The 12,994-nt window shown below is 35.1% G+C and overlaps 1 protein-coding gene across 11 annotated transcripts in view; it reads left to right on the top strand.

Annotated features, from left to right (window-relative positions):
- The window catches only part of TAFA2 (TAFA chemokine like family member 2), a 174,375-nt gene that overhangs the window by 148,090 nt on the left and 13,291 nt on the right, over positions 1-12,994 (top strand). For all 11 annotated transcript variants that reach the window (XR_014942280.1, XR_014942279.1, XR_001553437.3 and 8 more), the window contains 2 exons: positions 3,531-3,683; positions 4,748-4,872. Coding sequence is in view for 3 of the 11 variants with exons in the window: in XM_085536604.1 (XP_085392730.1) it covers positions 3,531-3,683; positions 4,748-4,872 (278 nt within the window). In the remaining 8 variants the exon portion in view is untranslated. The remainder of the gene's footprint in view (positions 1-3,530; positions 3,684-4,747; positions 4,873-12,994) is intronic.

The following is a 12,994-nucleotide window of genomic DNA, read 5'->3' as shown; positions in this document are numbered from 1 at the left end:
CTTACAAAAAGAGAAATAATAATTACTTAGATTTAATTTTTTCCAAGATCATAATTGTCCTGAAGTTTTTGATGTACCTGTATCATACTGATTAATGAGATGATAGCTATTGACAATTTCACTACATGAAAAAAAGCTGTAAAAGTGTCAGGCTAATTACAGGATACACTGTTAATGGGTAAGATGTGATTATATCTGTTTTCCAAGTTGCACTCTCATAATACAGTGTTACATCTTCTGAAACATTGTATACGTATTGTATGTAATAGTCAGGAAAACTTCAAAGTCTGTACACACAGATATCTCTAGGTCTCTTTCTTCAGTCCTTCTTCACATTGATTTCAGGCAGGATTACTTGCATTAGCAGAGGATGGAGAGCTGAGTGTTTGTGGTGCTTCTGAATAAAGAATTTCTAAAAGATTCCAGAAATGGCACTCGGTTCCTCAAACATTTTCTGCAAACCAAGCAACATGCTTTGAAGTCTGTGCTCAGAGTAGAAGAAACAAAACCAAACTGTGAATCTTCTGAAATACCATCTCCTCTTGTGGAATGCTTCAGTGGCTTAATGAGGTTAATTTGTATTAGGTTGTGGGAAATCCGTTATCTACTGCACAGAGGCTTTCATGTCACATGAATGTGACAGATACTGTACTTACTGCACTCAAACTTAATTATGTGATAGCATAAGGAGCTGAAATCCACACATTTCCTCTCAGGGAATATTCGTAGCATACTCTAGATGGTAAACAGAAGCTAGAGGATGGTTGGCCTAGATTTTCAATTACTGAAATATGTTATGCACATATAAAAAAATACCTTTTCGGTTGTTTTGATTTCATACCTAGAACATTTAAAAACAGTTTTAATAATGAAAGGTCACTCTCAGTATGAGGTTGTTTTTTATTCTATTTCTTTTTCACATTTTTTTACCCTTTGAAATGCTTTTCCATGTTGTACATGAAACTAAGTGACCATTTCTTCTAATTACAGTCTTTTCCAATAAGAAACTTTAAATGGCCAGTTTTCCTAACTAGTACAGAGTGAGTCTTTCAAAAGTTTTGTTTCAGAATGAACTTTCTTTTCAAAGCTCTTAACAACTCTTTAAACTGGATTCCATTCCAGATGGCTATTGATGTGCACAGTAATTTCTACTTGTAGGTATATTATTGCATTTCTAGTGATCTGGTAGAGCTGTTGTAAAGCTACCTAATGAGAGACTGAAGGGACAACATTTCAGGATCATTGAGACACATTACAGTACAAATAAGGACTGAGAACTAATATAGTAAAAAATTAAGTGGGAAGAAATTCACTTTTTACATTATTTTTTTTAGATTCAATGCCTGTTTTTAATGTATATTTTATAACACAAAGACAGTGAATTTTTATAAGCATATGTGGGTATAAAATGTGTAATTGTCTATCAAAAATGATTGTGAATTTACAAAAGCAGCTTGTGTTTGTTCTCTTATATATCATGTGTTTCATATTTTTGTCATAGATTTCTGGTGTGTGTGTGTGTTATATTTCAGTGTATCATAGTAAGGTGAATCATGGGTTAATCATTTTCACTGTGTTATAACATTTCAGATGTAGTACAGCACAATACAGTGAATATAATGCAACCTGATGTAGCACGATGCGGTGACTACAGAGATCACAGGCTGTTCAGTGGACTTTGTTCTACTGCAAAATACATAATTGCCTGAATGAAGTGTTTAGTAGTTTATGTTTTGTTAATGAAGACTCTGAATCTAATTACTGCCTGTGGCTTTTGTCTTTAGGCACGTTCTTGGGGGCCATATTCTACATAAAGTGCATTTTGCTCCGTCAGTCATTTCAAGAGCTTATACTGTGCAATCACAGCTCAGTAGATCCAGTGGTCAATGTTGGGCTCCCAAGAGCCCCTTGGTAGGGTTTTCTCCATGTGGAAACTCACTTTTTCCTTTAGGATATAAAAGGTAACTGAACCATTCAGTGCACTGGCTTTGCACAGAACATCCAAATGCTAACCAGCAGAAGAAATAAGGGGACTGTGAAAGCAACTGCTTTGTATAATTCCTAGTCCTCCCTGTATGGTGTTTTGTTTTGTTTTGTTTTTCATAAATATTTACCACTGCATGCTATGATGAAATTATGTTTATGAATTCCAGATCCTTTGAAAACTGGCTGCTCAACCAGAAATGGTAGTTTTCTTACCAATGTTAGCACATAAGTCCTCTCACAGGACTCCAGTGGCAGTGGTTAGGGAAGCATGGAGATAATGAAGATTGTCTTGTTGTCATCTGGGTTTGAAAAATTTTGATTTCCTTTGTTTCCAGACTTCCCTTGCCGTGCCAGGCAGACAATTAAAATGCAGTTCCTTAATAGTTTTTCTTTTCTTTTCTTTTCTTTTCTTTTCTTTTCTTTTCTTTTCTTTTCTTTTCTTTTCTTTTCTTTTCTTTTCTTTTCTTTTCTTTTCTTTTCTTTTCTTTTCTTTTCTTTTCTTTTCTTTTCTTTTCTTTTCTTTTCTTTTCTTTTCTTTTCTTTTCTTTTCTTTTTTCTTTTTTTCTTCTTTTCTTCTTTTCTTCTTTTTTTTTCTTTTTTTCTTTTTTTCTTTTTTTCTTTTTTTTCTTCTTTTCTTTTTTTCTTTTTTTCTTTTTTTCTTTTTTTCTTTTTTTCTTTTTTTCTTTTTTTCTTTTTTTCTTTTTTTCTTTTTTTCTTTTTTTCTTTTTCTTCCCTTCCCTTCCCTTCCCTTCCCTTCCCTTCCCTTCCCTTCCCTTCCCTTCCCTTCCCTTCCCTTCCCTTCCCTTCCCTTCCCTTCCCTTCCCTTCCCTTCCCTTCCCTTCCCTTCCCTTCCCTTCCCTTCCCTTCCCTTCCCTTCCCTTCCCTTCCCTTCCCTTCCCTTTTTCTTCCTTTTTTTTTCTTCCCTTTTTCTTCCTTTCCCCCCCCCCATTTTCCATTTTATTTTTCTTCTTATTATCTTTTCCCTTCCCTTTTCCTCTTTCAAGTCTTTCCCTGTATCCTGCCAGCTCTTCTCTGACCATTTGCATGAAGATTTTGGGAGAACTTATGAAAAACTGCTTTTGCAATGGACATAAACTCTGTGCACATAGAATCTGAACACGTATGCATATATATGAATTTAAAAGTTGATACACTTCCCTTCCAAGGTCTTACCCTGAGGGAAAAGAATAAAAAACCTGGTAGAAGTATACAGCTGGTTATGGGAGTCCAGAAATTAATGTATTTTGTACATTAGTTTTATAATGTCTCTGCTTTCCACTTCACTGGATCAGTTCTGTATGCAGCCTTCTCCAATTGCTTTTCTTTAGCCAGCATTTTCTGCCTGAGATAGTTACACTACATTTGGAAAAGAAATCAACTTTACAATCTACTGTTAGTACCATTGTAATTCTAGTTTCATGCATGGCAGATTGCCTTACAGATCCAAGTTTGATGCATTTCTAATTAAAGAAAAACAAAAAAAGTACCCTCAAATGATGTTACCTCACGGTGTTATCAAATTGCCCATCTTCTTATTTTCACAGCTCACCATGTTAAAACTGGGACCTGTGAAGTGGTGGCACTCCACAGATGTTGCAATAAGAACAAGATAGAAGAAAGATCACAGACAGTGAAGTGCTCCTGCTTCCCTGGGCAGGTAGCAGGTACCACCCGAGCAGCTCCTTCTTGTGTTGATGGTGCGACTACCTCTATTGCTTCCTTTTATTGCATGTTCCTAGAGAATTTTGATAGCTTGAAGACATTAAAAAAACTCACTCTATTGCAGTTAATTTATTAAAATAAAAGGAGAAAGGCTTCCACATTTTGAAGGGCAAGCCCAAGGTGAATGGGATGATGATGGGAAAAATTAATTATTTGTTATTACTCTGTGGAAAAGCTAAGTGAAATTAGTAGATGCTAGTGAAGGAGACCTCTTGAGATGCTAAAGTTGACCTATCCAAAAGAATGCACCCAACAGTGTATGGAATTCACTTAATGAAAAGTGTTTACATGGAGTCTACAAGTGCATGTAATTTTCATATGCTACAGTCTTATACATATCTTATACATATCTTCATTTACATATTTAACTTAATCATAAAGCATTAAACAAGTGAACAAAGAGAGAGAACACAATTCTGTCTATTTTTGAAAAGTCTCTGTAGGCCAACATATTTTTTTCTGTTCAGTGCACAGTATTAATGTTTTATTTAAGAAATCTGGCATTGATTCATATGTTCTAATTGGGAATATATTATATTTATTTTTCACTTCCGTTTTTCTGAAAGAGGAGCAGAAAAGATTCACCCTTTCCACGATCTCTTTACTATTGATATGTTGTTGGCTGTCAGAGAAACTGTAAATATGTCATCTTTGGGGAATATATTTAATCAGCCTGCACTAGACTTCAGAGAAGATCAGGCAAAATATACTAACTCAAAAGAAGAGACCCTGCTTAAAACTTTGAATTCTGGCTGAGCAGGAGAAAATGAGAGTTGGAAAGGAATGCTATTACTTTCTGAACTGCAGTAAATTAGGGAAAAAATGTAGTAAAGAGATTGTCTTTGAAATATGTAGCACCTTGTGCAAATTGAGGCTTCATTTCTTGTGAAATTATGATCTGGCTGCAAATCATAGAGTAAATGTTGGTTAATATATTTCCGACATTTTCATGGAAAATGAAAGAATTAATGCAATATAATGACATATTAAAATGCCCATTTCAAGAACATGCAAATGTAGTTGTTTTCTTCTCTTGCAGCTTCAATAGTGGAGCAGAAATGGTGGTGCCACATGCAACCATGTCTTGAAGGGGAGGAATGTAAGGTTCTTCCAGATCGTAAGGGATGGAGCTGTTCCTCTGGGAATAAAGTGAAAACAACTAGGGTAGGTATGAAACCAACCTTACATGCTACAAACAGGTAAAAAAATGTGCACAGGAAACTGGGTACACATGGAAGACATCAGCTGAGAAGAGCAAAGAAGTGTGGGAAGAGACTCAAATTGGGAATGGACTTCATCGTCCTGCACACTTGTCTCAGCATACACAGCAGTTGCTTAATGATGGTAAGCAATGTGCCAGACCGTCTCAGGTGAGCAGTGGAGATGATAGAGTTGACACCTTTTTCAGCTACTGGTAGTGAATGTGTATTACAATCTGATATGCATTTCTTTCTGAAACAAAATGCTAAGCTCTTTGTTTACAGGATAGCAAACAAGTACGTTTTAATCAGTAACATGGCATTACCATGTTTCGACGCAGAAACTGCTGGGCATGGTAAGCATTTGATATGCAATTAAAAGTGGATCTTCTGGTTCTTTCTGTCTTGTGTGACTGATTAACTACAGAATGTTTAGTTTCAGTAAATTCCTTTTCTCCATTTGACACTTTCTGTATTACTGTTTCAAAATTAGATTACCTCAAGTAAATCTAACATGTACAAAACCTGAAAACAAAGTAAACATTCTGCCATCTCAGTTTTTAGTGCCTACCAACAGAAGAGAAACAAATTTTGCAGCTGAACAGGAAGTTCTCAAACTTCCTCAAACTCCAGAACTGTGTCTCTACAGGATCAACAGTTCCATATCCACATAAAACACTACAAGTGCTCCCTGAAGACACATATGTATGTGTATAGGCAAAAACACCTTCACCTTTTCACTCCCCCATCCATGCATGATGACTGTTTTGCTTATAGGTTTCTAATAATTGTTTGTGGTGTCAAGCTAGTACATTGCTAACACAGGTGTATCTAAGTCATTTTAACAAAATCTTCCCCATGTAGGCACTAAATTTCTGATACTCCTTGGTTGTACTGAAATGTAGTATTGTCTGGCTGAATTATATTTCATTCTACAGAGAGATCTGCATGTCTCAGTTTTTGTATGCCTAAGTTTTTAGCCATTTTGACATTCTTTGAAGGAAGGATACTTTCTCAGTGTTTGTTGTACTCTTCTCCATCCAGATCCTCTGTCAAATGTATATCTTCTGAAGCTAACCTTTCTTGAATTCTGTTCACCTAACCTAGTAACCTAACTGCTAATACATTTCTGGTTATATGAATATAAAAGGTGTGTGCATGTGTAATCCCAAGGAAAGGAACTGGAAGAAATGTAACAGTGACAATAGAAACAGGAAAAGAAGTGTGTGTATGTTTTGAAATTTGTCCTTGTTACTGCTGCATTATATATGACACTATTAGTGCTCAAGAATGCATGCCATTTTATACTTAATGTGTTTAACAAGCATAAAAGTAAAAGTGTGGCTCTGGATTACCCTCCTGTAGAAAAAATAAAAATGATCACAAAATGGGAAGACATCAATAGGAACCTTTTTGAGGATATTTCTTCGCATTTTGTCAAAAGTTAGGTACTTTGTCGAGGTTATGAAATTATGCCTGCCCTTAGGAATTCATAGAAGCCCAAGGTGCTTGTGCTGAAGGGCTCATGCCTCTGCTGCAGACTCACAGGTCTGCCTCTTTGCAGGAGCTAGCCTTTTCTTGTCCTCCATGAATAGTGGCAGTATTCAGGAATCACTTCATGGTTACTCAGAATTAATGCTGTGAAAAAAAACAGCTATTAGACACACTGACTCAGTACAGTGACCACCATAACCTGCAGCTCCTAAAAATTAAAAAAAAAACAATCCCCTTAATTCCCCTGGCATTTGCTCTGCGTTCTAGTTTGTCCAGATACTATGTGTTTCCCCCTTCTTCATTTCCCAAACATGTGCAATACTGTTTTGAGATGTTCCCAAATTGGAATTTAAATTACTGGCTTAGTCTCAGTCATTAAGAGAAGATAGGGAAATGCAGTTCTCAGTCTTTCTGGGCACAGTAGGCTGGGATTTTAACAGATATCATTCTGATTCCCAGAAAAATATATATTGGTACGAAGAACACAGTTGACTGCAGTAAGAATAGCTTGTTATTAAAAGCAAGTATTTTTCCCTAATTATTAGTGAATACAATATATTTGTAGTTCTTCTTTCTGCTCACCCAAGTCTATAAGTAACAGGAAAAATTCTAAGCAGCTCTGAAGTTTCAAAACTCCTTCTAAAGGAAAATAAAGAATTCTTCAGAGAGTCAGAATTAAGAAGACATGAGTAATATTCTTCCAATTGTTAAACGAAATAACCCATATGTGATTATCATGTATAATGTAAAATCATAAAGAAATGAATGAGCTGAACAGCTAAGGTGATTTAAGTATATTGCAGTAAAGCACTGTGAAAGTTTTCCTGAAATGGTCTAAGAAAGTATTAGATTTATATTCATCTCCAAACATCTTCTATAAGCTTATCTCCTTCACGAGCATAAAAAGTAACTCAATTAACGGCTGAAGTACTTTCTTCTCAGGTACAGGATACCAGATTTAAAAGCAGCACCTAGATTTCCACAGCATTACAGCACATAATTGCATCACTGTAAATAATGATGGTGCCAATTATTGATACTTATGTTAAGCAAAAGTCTAATCAAAAAGGCCATGTGAATAATGGAAGAAAATTAATTTATTTTTAAATATCTGTTTTACATTTTATGTAGATGAATAAAGATCTAATAAATTTACAAGCAAATAGAAGATTAGAAATAGTATGAATTCTATGGTACTAAGAATTATGTTAATGTTAAGAAAAGTCAGATAACAATTATTTACCTTAGTAATGCAAAATCAAGTATTATGGAAAGATTAAACTGTATTCTTGATTTCTTTACATACTAATAGAAAATGCAGATGTTAGGAGTTAATAATGGAAAAAGAAATTAATTCTGGGGTGGAAAGCATGTTTGTGAGTAAACTGAATACTGAATAAACACATTTTGGTTTAGAATTGGCTATTTGGGGCCTATATAGCCTGCAGAAGAGGAAAGAGAGAAGAGGGAATGGCAATTTAGTTAATGATTTCATGTAGAGAAATATATGTTTGTGTTCCTGAACATTATACTGCAACAAAAGAAGATGTTCCGAAACTCATTAATTGAATTATGAAGTGCTTGTGTGCATAACTAAGATTTACCAGGGACATTGTGGCATTTTCCTCCAGAAATTTGGAGACAACTGCCCACTCCCAAAGAACAATCTGTTTTCTCCTAAGATAGGTCAGATGAATTATCTTCAGAAGGTGCTTATGTCTCCCTAATAATTCTGAAGGAAAGCTTTGATGATTAACTTAGTGCCTAACATTTGGATGCTTAGTGTTGGATAAGAAGATGCTGTCTAGGAGGCATTCTTTGATGTGGTCTTCAGTAGGAAGCTGATCTAAAAAAATCCTAAATTCTCTGTCGGTTTGGGAAGCTTTGGACATTGACCACTGTCAAATGTAATACTGTGTAAGAGAAGCTTTTGAAACATTCTCGTTCTGAAGATACTCAGCTGTATGCCAAATAAGTGAGTAATACTGTGATGAGCATCAGGCCCAGTATCTGTTATTCATGTGAAATTGGTAACCAGTGCATGTCCTTTTAGGACAGCCTTGTTGTTATAGTAATAATAATAACAGTATGAATGAACCGAAATGATCAGATGCATTGCACAACAGGTATTTCTTATTAACCTTTGAAAATCTCTAGAAGGTGAAAGTGAACAAAGTAATATTTTCCTACAGTCAAATGCTAACAGTACTTTCACACAGGTCATAAAGGGCCATCTTTTGGAAATGAGCATCTAACTTCTGGAATAGCTTAACACCCACACTTTTATGAGAGGCAGAAGGAACTGCAATTGTCACTCTGAAAACAAGCTATTATTTTTAATATGTGGGCAAAAGCACACTCCAGAAGAGAAAGAAATCAATAGTTAATATATTACTATGTAGCTATATGCCAACCCAATATTAGAAATAGAGTACTGTAAACATATATATATATAAGGAACAGAGAGAAATAAGAGAGAAATTTTACGTGGCCAGAAATAAATCCATACTGAGTCCATTTATCTACATTCCAAATCTAAATCTGCTTTCCAAATCAATACCAGAGATAGAGGACTATTGCAAAACAAAACAAACAAAAAAAGAAAAAGAAAAAAAAAAAGGAATGAACAGAAATATTGCCACAATGGAGAGGAATCCATACTGAGAGTGTTTATCTACATTTCAAACAATACTGGAGAGAGTCTGAAGTCAGATATTTGTAATATTCCACTTAATCTAATTTTGCATTATGACACTGAGAATTTAAAACAAACTAAAAATTTAATAACATCATTGGAAGCAGAGAAGTATACTGTCCAAACATACCAGCTGGCTACAAATGGTGTTCAGTGTGTGTATTCCACTACTCTGAATCAATGCGATTCTGCTGCTATCTATCTATAAATACTGCTTGTCTCCTCTTTCTCACTTGTAGATACTTGATTGTTTCTAAATTAATTACAGCTGCTGATAGGAAAGGCAATAATTTTATTTATGTTTCACGTCACAAAGTGTGCTGTTCATGAGACTTTCAGCCCAAGGAATGAAAGAGTTTCCATTATGTACCTTTGCAAAGTAATGCTTTGCAATGGGCTAAAGGAGGAAGGCCGAAGGCAGGATGGTTTTTACTAAGAAACCTAATATCAGATGGCAGAATTAACAATGTGATTCAACTACTGTCATAACCAACATGGGAGTAAGTCAGCACAAAAAATGAGAACTAAAATGTGTCCTTGGACAAGAGAAGAAAAGAACATTTTTCTGGAAACTGAGCCTGACGTCAGCAGTGCAGCTGTGTTAGCTGTTGATTCCTGCTTCTCTGTATCAGCAGCAGATGCGCTGTCTCTTTAAGCAGCAGCAGACACTAAAAAAAAGGAAGTATAACTTTTTCTGTTATTTTCTTTTTTGTTTTGCTAAAGTTGGAAAGAAATATTGCCATTGTGGCTGCCCCTTCTCTCGTGTCTTTATTCCTCCTCCTTACTCCAAAATTTTCAAAAGCAGTGCTGGTGATGACATGTAAGCAGAAAAATCAGAAATTCATAAACATAATCAGAGGGAATTTTAGAATGTTTACAATAGGCTGGAAGTATCGTTGTAGTCAGTCTGTTCTAATACGGCAGTGCTTTTCTTGTGTGACATTTTATCAGTCTAAAACTGGTACTAACCTCCATCACATGAAGAAGTTCAGCTTTTGCTTTGACCACTGTGAAACTTGAAATACAGGATAAATCACTGATTTGCCAAACATCAGTGGTAAATAATTACAGGAAATGCTTTCTCTAATGTTATTTAAAGTATCAAATTAAAACACTGCCTTACTGTAAAACTCTATCTTGCTGCCTCACTTCAAAGTTTCTGTCTATAGACACCTCACCTATACCTTAATTTTCAGGAAAGATTTATAGGAACAATATGCATATGGATACAGAGATGAGCTATATTTTGTGGTTCATAAAAAGGATGTGATTACAATACAAGTAAGTGCACAGACTGTAGCAAAATATTAGCTATGGAAAAGAGTGATTGCACTTGTGACAGGCTCTTTGTTGCTATGGTATCTCTTTCCATGCCTTTGGCTAATCTGTCACTAGCAGAAATTTGCAGCTGTCTCAGCATGTTTCTCATTGCTAACTCAGAGACCCAGTGTATCTAATTTGTCATTAAAATAGCAATAAATGGTATGTCTACATTTTCTTTAAAAAATGCACACAAGTTTCAGGGAGCTGGGAATAGAAATAAGATATTTTTCTAGGGTCATGTTAACGTTTTGCATTGGTGATTATTGTTTTGATCCACTGTCACAAATCATTCATATTGAAGATCAGTATTTTTTGTAGGTTGCCCAAACAGTAATCTTATTTTAGACACTTGGACATTTTGAAGAAAATATTTAGCATCTCTGGCCAACATACGTTAGAGTTCCCCAAGTGTAGCTTTCCAAAAGGTTTCAATGAATCACCAGTTTTTAGGGCCAAGTAATTCACGGAATCTCTTAAAACTATCTGCAGAATACCAAATATATGTCTTACACCTGAAGTTGGCAGACCTAGTTCTATCCTATGGAAAGGTTCCTGTTACAAGTCTATATTTGACATGAGTTAAGGCTCACAGCTTGATTATAGCCATTTATAGATCACAAAAATCTGGACAAGTCATCGTTTTTTTTTTCTTCCTAAAGACAAATGTGTATTAAAAACAAATAAGCAAACAAAAAACAAGGCACAAGACACAAGTTATAGTGATAAGGATTAGAAGAAGAAAATTGAGGAGTGAAAGAAGCCACTTAGTGCATGTGTGGAGGTTTTGACATAAGAATGCATAAGAGATATAGTTCACTATGCTGTGCAAATTATTTGAAGCAGATCTAATAGTTAAGTACTGGACTTTCTTACAGGCACGTGACTCTAATTACACAAATCCAAATTAATTACACAACTAACTACAAAACCCATGAGAGTAATTAGTTAGGAAGTTAGTAGTTCATTGCTGCATGATGTCAAATACTGGACCTTACTTACATATATATCTTACATATATCTACAGTGTAGACGCAGATGGACTTCTTGACCTGATTGCAAGGTGGAACAAGGGATCCACCCAAAGTCTATTAAAATATGATGGAAAAAATGAATCCAGTGCATTCCGGAAAGCAATGAAATAGACCCATAAAAACAGGAATGTCAATTTTTTTTATTTTTTTATTTTTTTTTTAATTTTTTTTTGGTATGAATTTATGTAATGAAAGTGTTTTGTATTTAAAGTCTGAAAGGTTACAAGCAAAGTCATTGAATGACAGTAAAGCTTGGGCAGGTCATGATATTCCAAATATTCAACCCAGGAAATTTTCTGTTGCAAATTTATTGAGTTCTATGTGAAGGTCTGAAAATGAGGAACATCAAAAGAGAATGGGATAAGGGCATTCTTTATGCATATAGGTCATCTGAACAGGGAGAACTTGTTAGTGCATTACAAATGAAAGAAAGGAGGGAAGGAAAAAAAAAACTTGGCAAAACCACAGATAGCATCCATTGCAAAGCATTATTTTAGCTTCTAAAAAATTTGAAAATTTATGGAATTACTCTAAAATAAAAAACAAATGTTTCTGTCATTGTCAACATAGATGGATTCAACTGCATGTAATTAATTAACTAATGTGTTATTTTTTGCAAGTATTACTTTCTTCCACCTGGGAATCCTTCACTCCATCAAACCAGATGAGAGGTTTTCTGCCTTTGTCCCAAAAGATTCCTCTTCTGCTTGTGATTTTTTTAATTTTTATTTTTTTTTCTCCTTAATTTTTCCTTTTGCTGGCATATTTGAGATACTAAACTCATGTCTGAAGAATAATTTTCTTCCTCTTTGATAGAAAATAAGAATGACTTCTGAAGGCCATATGTAAATTACTAGTTTTCTCCACTTCTCTACAAAGTGGAAAAGGTATAACACTGAAACCAGAGATGTTTTTACTCTCAATTATAGACTCTTTGCAGTTTCAAAGCTACATAGGATAGAATCCTTGAATATCTAGCAGTCTTTTTTAGCTTTAGCAAGGGGAAACCCTTGTCAGTTTGCAGTATCTTACAAGTATAGTAAGATAATATTCAAATGCCACTATCATATGAGTGATGCTGGCATGGTCTAAAACTAGCACTTCTTCCTCATCACACCTTATTTTGTGGTCTGTGTGGGCTTTGGATCATTTCTGAAAGTCAGAAAGATTGCATTTCATTCAGAAGGACTGGAGTATTCTGAAACCTCTCATTACCCAATGCTGCACGCAGAACTCTTGCCTCTATCTGGCACAGGCTTCACAAACTATTCATCTCTGTTCAGCTGCAGAAATGATGTAAGGGTGTGGGAAAATAGACCCCAGTTCTCTAAAAGGTATTGCTTTCAATTTTCCCAAATTCCATAGTTTTCTTGAGGTATTTCCTTATTCATTATATGAGGTATAGAAAACCTCAGATGCTCTACTCTGTTTTAGCTCTGTTTTTCTGCCTTCTAATGGGGAGAGAAAAAAACAAACAGAAAATAAAAAACAATTAAAGTCAGTCATACAAAGCATTCATTCACAGTCACCAGTATAATTGTGAA

The sequence above is a fragment of the Coturnix japonica genome, chromosome 1, assembly GCF_054131305.1.
Source record: "Coturnix japonica strain WE chromosome 1, WE-NBRP24, whole genome shotgun sequence".
NCBI lineage: Eukaryota > Metazoa > Chordata > Aves > Galliformes > Phasianidae > Coturnix > Coturnix japonica.
This window is presented reverse-complemented; position numbering and strand designations above follow the sequence as displayed.